Raw genomic sequence first — 13,026 nt, 5'->3', positions numbered from 1 at the left:
TTTTCTGACTCGGAGTCGGGTCGAGTCAGCAAATCGAAAACGCTATTAGCTGCTGTACCAGCTTTTTACCATGAGAGATGGATTACCGACTGCAACTTTAGTTCACTGAACGGCACGAGAGGGCAGCTGTTTAGATCTCAGGGCTGTTGCAGGCAAGTTGAAAACTTGTTCCACTCACAGACATCACGCGGAGAAAAATAATTTGCTAACACATTATATCTTATGTAAACTTAAGTAAATTTTGTCTGTTATTTTATAATAAAGTTATTTTCTCTTTTCTGGTCAACTCTGTGTTAAGAACACTAATTTTATTGAAAAATAATTGTGCGAAATATTTAGCTAAAGAAATAAAAGAATTTCTGTTCAGTCAAACGTTCTGCTGTAATGGTGAATAATTTTAATAATGTATAATAAAGAAATTTTCGTATCGCCATCACATTAAATTCTTATCAAATATATATGCAGTATTCAAGTAGCAGCAACAATTTCGCTGCAACAGCAAAATTATTTTTTTCCGTGCGTATCATAGAAAGTATATAATTATAAAATAATGTGTGGTGTTAAAATAGTAAACAAAAAGTAAACATAAAAATAAAGAATGTTTTCTTACACGGAAAAGAAAGATTAGCTACCATATACTAACAGCTAACATTTTTGCAGCGAGAGCTGTTACTTTTGTAATAGTAGTAAAACCTTTTGCCACTATTATAAAAGTAATAGCTCTCGCTGCAAAAATGTTAACTGTTAGTATATATGGTAGCTAATCTTTTTTTTCCGTGTAAGAAAACATTCTTTATTTTTATGTTTACTTTTTGTTTATTATTTTAACACCACACATTATTTTATACTTTCTATGATACGCACAGAAAAAAATAATTTTGCTGTTGCAGCGAAATTGTTGCTGCTACTTGAATACTGCATATATATTTGATAAGAATGTGATGGCGATACGAAAATTTCTTTATTATACATTATTAAAATTATTCATCATTACAGCAGAACGTTTGACTGAACAGAAATTCTTTTATTTCTTTAGCTAAATATTTCGCACAATTATTTTTCAATAAAATTAGTGTTCTTAACACAGAGTTGACCATAAAAGAGAAAATAACTTTATTATAAAATAACAGACAAAATTTACTTAAGTTTACATAAGATATAATGTGTTAGCAAATTATTTTTCTCCGCGTGATGTCTGTGAGTGGAACAAGTTTTCAACTTGCGTGCAACAGCCCTGATCTCCGATTAATCGAAAAACATCGCCCATCCGTAAGAAGAAGAAGCAGATCGACGCTCTAGTCTGCCCGATTCTTTCGTTTCGTTTCTTTGGAGAAACGCGTGTATCCATAAGTAACAGGTGTGTAAGTAAAATTAGGCTCGAACGAGCCTAATTTCGTCGATTCCGGCGGCCGCTGAACTACCGGACCGTCTACATTGGAAGTAAGCAATAAGAATTCAGAAAACCATTACCTTTACTTTACCATAACCTTACTCAGTGTAAAAGCTAAGGTACAGGCATAATTTTTTAAACTATTTATAGCACTGGTCCAACTGCGCTCTAATTCGCCGAGAGTAACCGTCGGAGCTGAAGTAGAAGTAAGAAATGAGAATGATTCGTTTCTTTACTCCTACTCTTACTTCTTACGCCAGGCTTACTTCATTTATCGTAGACGATCCTTTAATGAAGTTACTTTTTGCTAGTCCGCCGGCGAGATAAAAACATAAAATTACTTTGGTTAAGAAATTATTCGACGTAATTGGCAAAAATGTTTCTTTATTAAAAAGGCAACGTTACGACCGTAAATTCCGGCCCTTCTCAAGTGTAGGGTGATCGCATAACGATACTAAATTCGAACATTGTGCCGGCAATAGAGATCTGATTGATTCGGCCGAAGAATTGGATTTTCAGCTTCATTTGTTATAAAATTACTTTGTTCTTTCACTTTTTGACACCCTTTATTACATATTATTAATATACTTCGTTCAGGAAGGTCCAGGTACCTTTTAGATATTTCACTCTTTTCTGTAACTTCAATAGTTGTAAGGATATGAAATTGCTAATCTATCTAGTTCATGATAGTCTATCTTTAACTTCGTTGTGCGTCTAATTGTAAGTATTGAGGCAGGTTGTTGCATTGTAAACAGTATTCTTAGTACATGTGCACGCACGTGCCAACTGTGTGCGAAATTTTATAGATTTTTGTACGAAAATAACGGTTGAAAAGCAACTGGACGTGACTGGAAGGTGAAATTTATGTTTTAGTAATTACACACTTTGACAATTTTAATACCAGGCAATATATTGTAAATATATTGTAGTATATATTATAAGATTTATTAGATAATTAAATATTCTGTTCGCTGTGCGTAAAATATTTAATAAGAGGCATGTGATTCTTTTGTTGTTTCCAGGATATATTTGTTAACAATGGGAGATATTAACGACGTTGCTGGAAACCTGCTCTCGACACCAGGAAACGAAGAGCCACCGGAACTGAAGAGACAGCAAGTACCATACGAGGACTTGTCCAGCGATTTCGATGATAAATCGATTGACTTTTCTAAGCAATTTTGTAGCATATACGCAGCGAGACTGGCGGAGTTGAGGGATACGTTGATATCGAGAGTTGCTGCAAAATGGGGTGAGCTTTGTACAGTGCTATTTTAAACAAGACTTTTACTTTACTGTAAAAATTAAGATTCTGTACGCATAGTATGTAGAGGAAAGTCCTCTATTATGAGATAGAATTCTAATATGAGCTAGTAGGTTTTCAACGTCCAAATTCAATCGCAAATCTTTTGTCCCGAGATTGCACGATCTGACATTCAAATTTTTCCGCCAAACAGATTTCACTCCGAGAGCAATAAATTCACGATGGAACCAACAGATGATGGCTATCTCATAATTGAGGACTTTCCTCTATATTTCACGATTACTGTAGAATTAAGTTAAAATTTTGTCTCTTTCAGGACAAGTTCAAGTATTGAAGTTAGCGGAACTGGAAGATTTCGAGGGGCAAGAATGCGTGATAATTGGTACAATCTATAAACACCAGAAATGGAAACCATCTATACTACACGAATTAAGCGAGGATCATCAGCTTACGTTGTCCGAACCGAGGTCGGATTACTGCTCAGAAAGTGATCAGTTGTTCTTGGAAGACGAGATGCTGCGCATCAAATTGGTAGTTGAGGATGCGTCTTTAAAGAACTGTGTTACTGGTGTTGTGTGTGCCGCTTTAGGCTGCAAAGACAAGAATGGCAGTTTTGAGGTATATAAATGTGCATTAAAATTAAAATATACGTACAGATAAAATACAATTGGTATCTTGCTCAGATCAAGAAATTGTGTTTCCCTGGTTGCGTGCCTCGACATTCAGCGCGGCCAAAGTCCGACGGGAAGGTGGTGTTCCTGTCTGGACTCGACTTGGCGAATACCTCAAATACCTTGGCGTTAAACCTTTTAACCGAATGGATATGCGGGATGGCGGGAGATGTGACAACGCAGGAAGAAGCCACCAGCATTGTTCGAGTTATTATTGCTGGTATATTCCATTTTCAATACCTCTGGTCGCATATGATTGTAACACGATCCATTTTCAAGCTCGGGTATTGCGTTTCACGTAGGTAACTCTGTTAAAACTGTTACTAAGACAAATACTCAAATCGGACACGCCGAAGGGAAGGCGCAGGACGCCGCAATAACGAAGGAAGTCGCCGACGCAACGACACTCCTGGACGCATTTCTCTCCGAAATAGCAGAATGTTGTTGCATCACTTTAATGCCGGGTGAACACGATCCCACCAATGCAATGTTGCCCCAGAAACCGCTGCATCCGTGCATACTATCGCTAACGTCTAGGTATTGTACAAATATGCATACCGATTACAGTAGATATACGATCTGACTTTCCAAGGAACGAGATAAGATTACAGTTCTTTACAGATACCTACATTTTTCCCCTGCCGTTGTATAGCAAAGGAATACAATTGTAAAAGTTATAATATTTTTTCCACCTTATATTTACACGATACTGCAGTAATAGAGCAATTTAGAATTGACATATATAATCTAATTGTTTACAGATTTATAAGATCTTTTAATCCACGTGCGAATCGATAGAAATAATGTGACCTTTCTTTTAGATTTCAAAGTTTTAAGGGTGCGACTAATCCGTGGGTCGGCAAAGTTTCCAAACGTATAATAATGGGCAGCAGCGGACAGCCTATTGAAGATATTATAAAGGCAACCGGTGAGACGGACATCTCACCTTTAGACTGGCTGGAGAGAACGCTGCTTTGGAAGCACATGTGCCCGACTGCTCCAGATACATTACCGGTACACCCTTACGCTGTAAAAGATCCCTTTGTCATAAAGCACTGTCCGGATATATATTTTGTGGGTAACACGGATGAAGCCGATACGAAGATATGGGAAGGTAAATATTACATTGGAGAAAAAATAAATTAAGCAAATTCATAAATTACTTGTGTTTTAGTTACGTTAAAAATACTGCTAAACCTGAAATGTTATTATTTTGCTAAGTTTGACGTTGCTCGATGATTATTCGTACATATTTTCATGATACTCGATGTCTCCTCACATTTGCGAATATTAATCAAAGTGCATTTAACACTTGCAGGTGAAGAAAATCAGGTGGTCAGGCTAATTTGTATTCCGAAGTTTTCCTCTGCGTATACTGCAGTTTTGGTGGATCTAGAAACCTTAGATACCGAATTTATTTGTTTTGGAACTGGATAAGGGACGACTGAACAACTTCGATTTATCTAGAATTCTAGATACAATTAAATATAACTAGCGAATCTAACAATACGCGATATTCTTTGTTAGATTGCACTGCTGCAGTTTCTCTACTTTTATACTTTAATATTGTATTACTTTTGAAATATATGAAAAATTTGTAAAAATAAAAATAAAATGTAATATTTCGATAATAAGTATACATCAGTTACGTTAAAATATATATTAGCTATAATTTTTTATCGGTTATTACACAAAAAAAATGTTCATTACATCAGAACTTGAATAACCCCAGGACACTTGAACTAAAACCTGAAAAAAAGCAGAATTATCGTAGGAAAATGTCAAACTGTTACGTGAGGTTAAACGTATTGTAATAAAAAAAAAAACCGGAGAGACGCACGAGAATTTGCATATTGTAAAAGAAAAAACAATTTCTGTTGTCACCTATTTTTATTTGCATCTCGTAAAAGTGATGTACAAAATTGAAACGCATGCGACTTTGAAGAATTCGTAGACACTTTGCCTGGTTATAAAACTTTTAATACGAAAGAAAATACATGTAGTATCACAGACTATTAGAAAATTGCGAAATCACAGTGACACAAGACTTTATTTATATGAACGCTTAAATTAACAAGTGAATATATACTTCACAAATTATACCAATGATAAGAACATAACAGTCAAAATACAGAGCATCAGAATATTTAACTAATAACACATTTTTAATATTAGTAGTTTCTGTTCTACATGAAATTTTCCACACGCTATGTCAAGAATATCTCCTATAATACATAAATTTACAATTCCCCTTTTATAATTTTAATCTTTTTATAACGTTATCCTTACCTGTATAATGTAATAGTAATATCTTAAGACACAACTCGGTCATATACGAAAATTAAAATGAGATTATCTTACGTCTAAAAAAAATCCATGCTTAAAGAAACTGATTTTGACTGTTACATAAATTACGTTTGCGAAATTAAGTGCAAGAATTATGTAACGGACAATGTACAGGGATTTAAATACAAGTTTTGACATAATGGATAAAATTGTAACGTACATTTAAGCATTTGTAGTTATTAACATTTCTTGTAGAGTATGTCACGCAGGCTGCGGTGTGTATTCTCTCTCTCACAAAAAGGAGAAAAAGCACGTTTGTATTGGAAGGTACACAGTGCTACAGAACATTTCCATTGGCACTTTTATTTAAAGTGAAGAGCTCTGATCGCAACATAAATACAGTTTTGTACAAAACCGCTCAAATTGTCATGAGATTCCACTTCTTTCGGTGAATTAATACTATTTATTAGTTGTGTAAACGGAGCAGGAAAATCAATAATGTGTATCCTAAACGTAATATGACGCTAGAATTCTAGTGCTTTGGCCAAAATAGCAATACTTAAAAAAAAGCAATAATAATTAAGGTTTTTCCATTAATTTAAGCAGAGAGAATGAAGTTATAAAATTTATATTTATAATACACTTTACAGGTTCGTAATTAACTTAAGGTGCAATGTTACATGACCGACAGGTATATATAACAATTGACAGGTAGCTTCTGTATATAGTAACGACGTAGACGTACTGTACTTATTAAGAGTTTTATATCCTATCTTTTAGCCGTCGGACGTATTCTCTCCTTTTCAGTGTCTCTATCGTCAGCTACTGTCCACTCGGGATCATTGGGATCCTCGCCGTCTATATCGCAACAAGCCGATTCGGTCGAATCCGATTCGGGGGAGTCCATTTCCACCTCCTAGAAATGTAGAAACACGAATGATTAGACACGACCGTTGTTGGCGGCGATCACCTTACGCCCGGTTGGTCGCTTGGCGGAAAAAATTCTATTCAAAGATTGCAAGCTCTCATACGGCAGCTGCGTGAAACCAAAGGAGCAAAACTAGAGTCGTGTAAAAGATTCTATATAACGCATGGAAAATACTGTAATGCACTTAACGTAACGCGATACTTCTCTCGTCAATCAACATCTGCTAATTGCGTGTGTCTATGTGTATGTGAGATGGAAAATAAAATGAATTACGTTACAGAAGCGTCAAGTGGTACTGCTTACCGGAAATAGCCTCGAGAGGAGCCATGAAAGTTGGCTCAAAGTGTATATTAATAAGTCAGTACTAGCACCCACATACATTTTATATTAATTAAAACTTTTCTCACTTAGATATTCGATGCATAGGGGTATCAGTGCAAGTAAAATGTACGTACATCATCGCCCTTGTCCTCGCCGCGGGAGCATATGGGCGTCGACGAGGCTTGCCAGTTTCCACCCGGCATCTCCTTCAACATATTGTTGTAAACTTCTTCGGATAATGGGAATTCTCGTGGCTCGTACGGCTAAAAAATTTCGGACCGTTGTGACATCGCGTAATACAATTTATACTCAAACGGACACGAGATATCGTTGCCGCGAGTACTCACCTCCTTATCAACTATAGTCGTGGTGGCCGTGGTAGCGTCGTCTTTCCCGAGTCTCAAAGTGGGCAAAGTGGGCAAAGTGGTGCGACGTCGCAGCGAGTTTTGTAAAGCAGACTGCCGGTGCGAATCTAAACCCAACGATTCTGTGTCCTGCACCTGAGACGGAGTGGCGGGTGGAGACGTGATTGGGGACGTCACGTCTCCGCCGAAGTCACTACTCGCGTGCGGCGACATAGGATCTAAAAGAGAATTTTGTTCTTTTTTTATTTGAAAAGTATACTTTATTCAACTATTTGCTGGACAGTTATGCCCGATATGTAGAGATACCTAAAAGATATCTCGATAGGGAAATGAAGCAATAGAACCCATTTCTACTAGAGACGTGATAAAAATTCACGATTAAGCGCAGGGCAACGTACCAGGCGTGTTCGCACCGCTGTCTGCTCTGCTGTCAATTCGACGGTTGTGACGAATACGCGGTTGGTTTGGCGTGTTGAGGTACGTCATGAAACGTTTGTATTCCTCGCGTTCGCTACGCTCGTGCCTCAGGGCGATCGTCTCATCCGATACATCTTCAAACTGATAGAGTCATACGATCATTGGATTAACATTGGTTGCGAAAGAGAAAATAACAGGTTACCTCATTTTACCGTACTGCTTTTTACCGCAGGCGATTATCTCGTGTTATTTACTTACGTCACTGTCCGGATCAGACATGTGCATCACACCGTTCTTTACGTCCATTTTCGAGGGTTCCTCGCACAATCTCCATCTTTAATAGTAACAAGAACATAGAGAAATAAAATTAGTACAGTAATGCAATAAAGCAACAGTTGATTTAATCAGTAAATTGGCTTTCTTTGGAAATTGGAGCAACCGCAAATTATGTAATATCTTACTTTGGTGTTAATATCTCCTTATATTGTAACTTTTCAGGTCTAGTTGAAGCAGCGACGCTGTAAGGGATGACTATATTGTCGATGTCGTACGAATTTTGTCGCAAACGCCTGAAAACAGTATCACAAATTAGTTGATTTGTCAACGATACGCGCATCTTTTTCTAAACTGACGCGGACGGTCAGCGGCGGCTGACGAATTCGTCGAGTAGAAAACATAATCGCCCGCCCGAGTACCTTGCACTCTGTATTAGGAGACACTTAGTACGCGCGGGTGATCGATATAGTGATCTCGTTAATGGAAAAGCAGCCGATACGCGAACGCTGCGTCGCTTACCCATGTGAATTGGAACTTTTCTCTTTAACAACGTTTTTCTCCGTCGAGGCAGTAACGTGTTGCAATGGAGAAGGCACTGGGGACGAGTGTTTGCTGGAACTCGAAAGCGCGCTAACGTCATCGTCATCCTCAGTCGGCAACTTGGATACTTTCTTCTTGCTTAATCCAGGCACGCTTCTCTCGTGACTGAGTCTGTTTCTTTTGCCATTTTTCAACATCTTCCTCTTGATCCCTGTTACAACAAGGTGTACGTTATTTCGCGCCGCTGGTGAACAAAAAAAAAGCAAACAATGAGAGTGACTCATTCCTTCAACGGGCAAGAACGATAGATTGCAAAATACAATGTCCCCGTGATACGTACTCGCAGTAAGGATGGTCGAGGATGATTTCTTTAATCGCGCGGTGTACTTGGTTCTATTAGGAAGCTTCTTGTTTCTTCTCTCGTTGCTGTCTTTATCTTTCACTCGGGTAACTCGTAAATTGCCTCTCAACATTTTCTGCTGCCACTCGACCGATTTCATAATAGCTTCTAAATGTGTTCCGTGTACAATTTCTACAATGAACAAAACCACAATGAGAGATAAAGCAGCAAGGTTTTTCCCGTCGTTTGTACTCAACGGTTTTCAGAGCTTTCATTCGGATATTTACAGATTTCAAACACTGCAAGGAAAACTAATCTACAAATGTGCACGAGGTGTAAACTTTCCTAGATTATACATGTTATGCGTCGTCCACAGTGAGATCTTTAAGACGTAAGGTTTAAGAAAGTGACCTATCATAATCGACTGCGAGTGGTCATTTTCTTGAATCTCACGTCTTAATGGTCTCATTGTAGACACGTGTCGAGTCCTATCGACACACATCGGTATTGAATAAAGTTCCAATTTAAAGTGGAATTCATTTTTTTTCTTACGAGTAAACATACCATCGGAGAACGACAACACCGGATGAAAACTGGGATCAACAAGTGCTACACGTTCCTGTACGGAGAACTGTTCGATTGGTTCTTGCGGTTGCATTGGATCTAGTCTTCCCGTACATAAAGCACACGCAGGCAACACATGATCACAATTGCATCTCACTGTCGACGCTTTAGCCGCACGCTTCGAAACTTCGTGTAGCCTGTCCACTTGCAAAAGCTTTCGCTTTCTGTAAAAACTCCATACAAATGGACGTGTCCTACTAGCCGGTAATTCGCCCTCGGGCGAATTGTATCGTCCAGTGGACCCTGGTAGAGCTCCACTGTATCCGTTAACGGTTTCCGCATTTTCGAGGACGACGAGACCCTTCCCGGCCCTGGTCTGCCGCTGCAGTTCATTATGCTGCCTAATTCTGTATTCTAAATCTGATATCTGCGCCTGCAGCCAGGTCCACCGTGATGCTACCCCCGCGCGATCCTGCGTATATCTCCATGCCGCTCTTTTGGATCTGTGCAAAATAATGTAACGATACGATTGGCCTGCCGATTCGCAAGACTATAAAACGTTAAATCGTACACGTTGTGTAACGAGCCAGCGTGGCCTGTTATCTCGCGGAGACTACACGGAATGCCGAGAGACCTTAAGATGCACGGACTCGGCGAGTGAAACAACAAATTACTTTCAATCTTATACCGGCCTCATTTTACAGAATCACTTGACTCAAATTTAATATGCACGATACCGCTGCAACCGCGCGCAAACCAAATACGCCGTTAAAATCCGAATGGCAATCGATTGCGGGCGTGTTCTCGAGAGCAAATGTTTTCGGAAATAAAGAATCCAGAGCCGAGCCAGAAAACACATTTCGGTCCGTTTTCTTCAATTGCAAATGATACTTGTCGGTTATTATGTAAACTAAAAAGATTCGAAATTTTGTGTCATCGAGTTAAAAAGATTGCCGTTTCTTAAATGTCGAGGCATAATTCTCGAATTGTAATAAAAAATTACAGTTTTAGGAAGCCTATTGAAAAATATATCCAGAACATTTATAAATAAAAACATAGACTTTCCAACATTATATTCAATAACGAAGATTGAATAAAACGATAATATCAGATCAAATTTCTATGAAAGAAATACGGTAAGCAAATGCCGTGATTTGAAAAGAAGCCATCAATAAACTCAAAATTGTAAATAAATTAATATTGCGAATTAAATCTATTACGAAATCCTTAGTCAATTATTTATAACAATTCATTATAATTGCTCGTCGCACTTGAATACAAGTGAAAAAATGCAAGCAATGCACATAATTGTTTTAAAATAATTGAGAAATATTTCAAATATTTTTTATCACAAGTCGAATAAACAGCCTGTTCTTTATACATTCCTTTCCCTCCTAAAGCGTCACATTACTTTTAAATAAGCACAAAGAATACAAACCAATAAATGGCACGAAAGTAACAAAGGCGAAACGTGTGAGCGCATCGGTGCTTAATGCTAATAAATTAATACTAAGGTACCAATGCATAAATCTCTCGTTAAACGTGAACTCACATGGACAGACGCTGTTGCTGCGTATTGTTAAATGTCTGCATTTCGTCGCAGCTTTCGCCACCACTGCTGGACGCAGTACAGTCAGAGTCCAAGTTAGATTCCACAAAGTGCAACTGCGTGGACAAAGACCCGGCGACATTTTCCACTTCCTCACCGTTCAGTTTAACCTGCGGGGTACCGAACACCGGCTGACGATTACCGTTATTGCCGGACGTCCCGACACCCACGCTATCCCGCGAGCCTCCGCCGAAGTATCGGCACACTTTCTGACGATTGACACTGTTACTCTGGGCGACGCACATCTTCTCGATTTTCTGCAGAAAGGAATGCAAGCTGCTACCGATCTCGGGAAAGTTCCTCACATTGGACTTGGAGCCGATATTAACCAATTCCTGAAGAAGGTACTTCTTCACGCCGTGATGGGCCAACTCGAGAACGCCGGTGTTCTCCTCCGCCACGTGTCGGCCCACTATTCTCGCCTGAAGCTTCCTCAGTCTTCTCAGTAGAAACGCGCATCTCCTCTCGTTCTCAAACTGCTTCTGCGCCACAATGTCCTGCTGCAATTTCAGACTGTTGGACTTTTGCTGGTCCACCGTGTCCACCGGAATATTCATGTTCTCGTTGCAGAGACTCATCACGTCCACGTCGTTAAGCAGGTCCCGCTCAAACGACGCGAATCCCTCCTCGGGCATGGCAAACATCTCCACGCTGTCGACGGCGCCCTGCACCGGCTCGCCGACGCCCGCGGAAATGTTCCCGGTGCTCTCGGCGCCCTCTATCGAATTGATAACCTGCAGAATCTCCTCGACGTTGTGACCGATATCGGCGACATTCGCGATGTTGCACTGCTCGGCCGTGATATCGGTGCTGAAGGCCATGATCTGATCGACGTCCAGATTCTTATTGTCTTCCGTTTCGGTCTCAGCAGCCACCGAGGGCAAGTCCAAGCTCGATTTCAAGAAACCCATGTTGTTCGTCTCATCACCCATAGATGGGTCGTTCATTATAATGTCGATCACCTTCCTGTCGGCGTGACCGGCGTCCGGCAGCGTGACCGGCCACTCAAAGCCCTCCTCCTCCTCCTCGTCTTCGTCCTCTTCTTCCTCCTCCTCCACCGCCGCCGCCACCGCCGCCGCCGGCGCCGCCGCCTGCTGTTGCAAACACGCCGCACTGTTCCTCGATCCGATCAGGTCGGGCGCGTTCGTGAACGCGGATAGTGAGTCGAGGTCATTTGCATACTTGGAGTTAATGACATCGCGTATGAGGTCCTTTGAGATACCGCGCAAGCACTGCTCGTCGATCTTCGACGGTTGCACGTTCGCCGGCACCACGAATTTCGTGAGGATCTCACGGTTCTGGCACACCTGCGTCGCCTGCTCGGCGGACAGAAAGCCGCTGGCGGCTGGTAGGGTAGGGAGCAAGTTTTCAGGCTTTTGAGGACCGCCTTCCGTCAGAGCAGGGGCCATCACTGCCACTGACGCTGCCAGTGCCGCGGCCTCCACATCCAGAGGCTCCCACGACGTGCCGCCAAGTGCGCGTCCGCCGCTCCTGCGCTCCCCGTGCGCCGCGCTCACTCCCATTCATCCATTACACAGGCCTCTGTCCTGCCTCCCTTGCCGCCCTCTCTTCTTCCGTTGCTTCCTACTACTTGGCACCGCGTTTCCACTAACTGTTTCCGCTTCGCTCCAGTAAACAGTTTATCACTGGCTTGCCATCATCCGCGGCAACCCAGGTAATTACGTCGTCTCCACGGTATCTCCCATGTTATCGATCATGGATTTCCATTGTCGCAAGGCGATACCAGTTCCCTGCAAAAAGGCCGAGATGTTACATCATGCGTTTTACCCACAGATATCTATACTATAACTAGATCGCTAACTCCTACTGATTTTGTGCATAAAATGTGTTCCCGAAAACTATGTAATATGGCAGTCGCACATGCGTAACGTTGATGTAGAAAGTGCCAGCACAATATGACAGATAACCTCGTGGGCTGGATCGAGATTTAAGTATTATTGGAAATTCTTATAATGTATTCCGTTCGGGAGTTCGATTCTTGAATCGTTCTCATGGAACACGTACGTGAGAACTCTACTCTTATAGCGTTTTCGA

The 13,026-nt window shown here is 40.6% G+C and overlaps 2 protein-coding genes across 6 annotated transcripts in view; one reads left to right on the top strand and one right to left on the bottom strand.

The window, feature by feature from the left end:
• Positions 1-1,242: 1,242 nt before the first annotated feature.
• Positions 1,243-5,104, top strand: LOC105558689 (DNA polymerase delta small subunit-like). Of its 4 annotated transcripts, XM_012006513.1 has the most exons (8): positions 1,258-1,440; positions 1,541-1,596; positions 2,413-2,642; positions 2,971-3,272; positions 3,338-3,545; positions 3,628-3,862; positions 4,147-4,439; positions 4,644-5,104. In XM_012006513.1, exons 3-8 carry the CDS (start codon positions 2,429-2,431, stop codon positions 4,760-4,762), a joined length of 1,371 nt encoding a protein of 456 aa, XP_011861903.1. In that variant the 5' UTR covers positions 1,258-1,440; positions 1,541-1,596; positions 2,413-2,428; the 3' UTR covers positions 4,763-5,104. The 4 variants fall into 4 exon arrangements, with proteins under 4 accessions (XP_011861904.1, XP_011861903.1, XP_011861902.1 ...); XM_012006514.1 differs by lacking the exon at positions 1,541-1,596 and having other exon boundaries at positions 1,243-1,357; XM_012006512.1 differs by lacking the exon at positions 1,541-1,596 and having other exon boundaries at positions 1,259-1,440.
• A 92-nt stretch (positions 5,105-5,196) lies between these two features.
• The window catches only part of LOC105558691 (KAT8 regulatory NSL complex subunit 1), a 16,056-nt gene continuing 8,226 nt past the window's right edge, over positions 5,197-13,026 (bottom strand). For both annotated transcript variants that reach the window (XM_012006516.1, XM_012006515.1), the window contains exons 3-12: positions 10,915-12,722; positions 9,363-9,865; positions 8,799-8,990; positions 8,438-8,669; positions 8,104-8,211; positions 7,901-7,976; positions 7,624-7,783; positions 7,208-7,443; positions 6,995-7,123; positions 5,197-6,527 (exon numbers count right to left, since the gene is read on the bottom strand). In XM_012006516.1, the coding sequence (XP_011861906.1) occupies positions 6,381-6,527; positions 6,995-7,123; positions 7,208-7,443; positions 7,624-7,783; positions 7,901-7,976; positions 8,104-8,211; positions 8,438-8,669; positions 8,799-8,990; positions 9,363-9,865; positions 10,915-12,494 (3,363 nt within the window). In that variant the 5' untranslated portion in view covers positions 12,495-12,722 and the 3' untranslated portion in view covers positions 5,197-6,380. The remainder of the gene's footprint in view (positions 6,528-6,994; positions 7,124-7,207; positions 7,444-7,623; positions 7,784-7,900; positions 7,977-8,103; positions 8,212-8,437; positions 8,670-8,798; positions 8,991-9,362; positions 9,866-10,914; positions 12,723-13,026) is intronic.

This window comes from Vollenhovia emeryi, unplaced genomic scaffold (assembly GCF_000949405.1).
Source record: "Vollenhovia emeryi isolate VEMERY1.0 unplaced genomic scaffold, V.emery_V1.0 DF939321.1, whole genome shotgun sequence".
Lineage (NCBI taxonomy): Eukaryota > Metazoa > Arthropoda > Insecta > Hymenoptera > Formicidae > Vollenhovia > Vollenhovia emeryi.
The sequence above is the reverse complement of the archived record's forward strand: the minus strand, read 5'-3'. Positions and strand labels throughout refer to the sequence as shown.

Coding starts and splice junctions, on each gene's coding strand:
- LOC105558689 (XM_012006514.1), top strand. CDS start 2,429: ATGGGAGATATTAACGACGTTGCTGGAAACCTGCTCTCGACACCAGGA. Junction 3,546..3,627: donor TGTTCGAGTTATTATTGCTG/GTATATTCCATT, acceptor CGTTTCACGTAG/GTAACTCTGTTAAAACTGTT. Junction 4,440..4,643: donor CGATACGAAGATATGGGAAG/GTAAATATTACA, acceptor TAACACTTGCAG/GTGAAGAAAATCAGGTGGTC.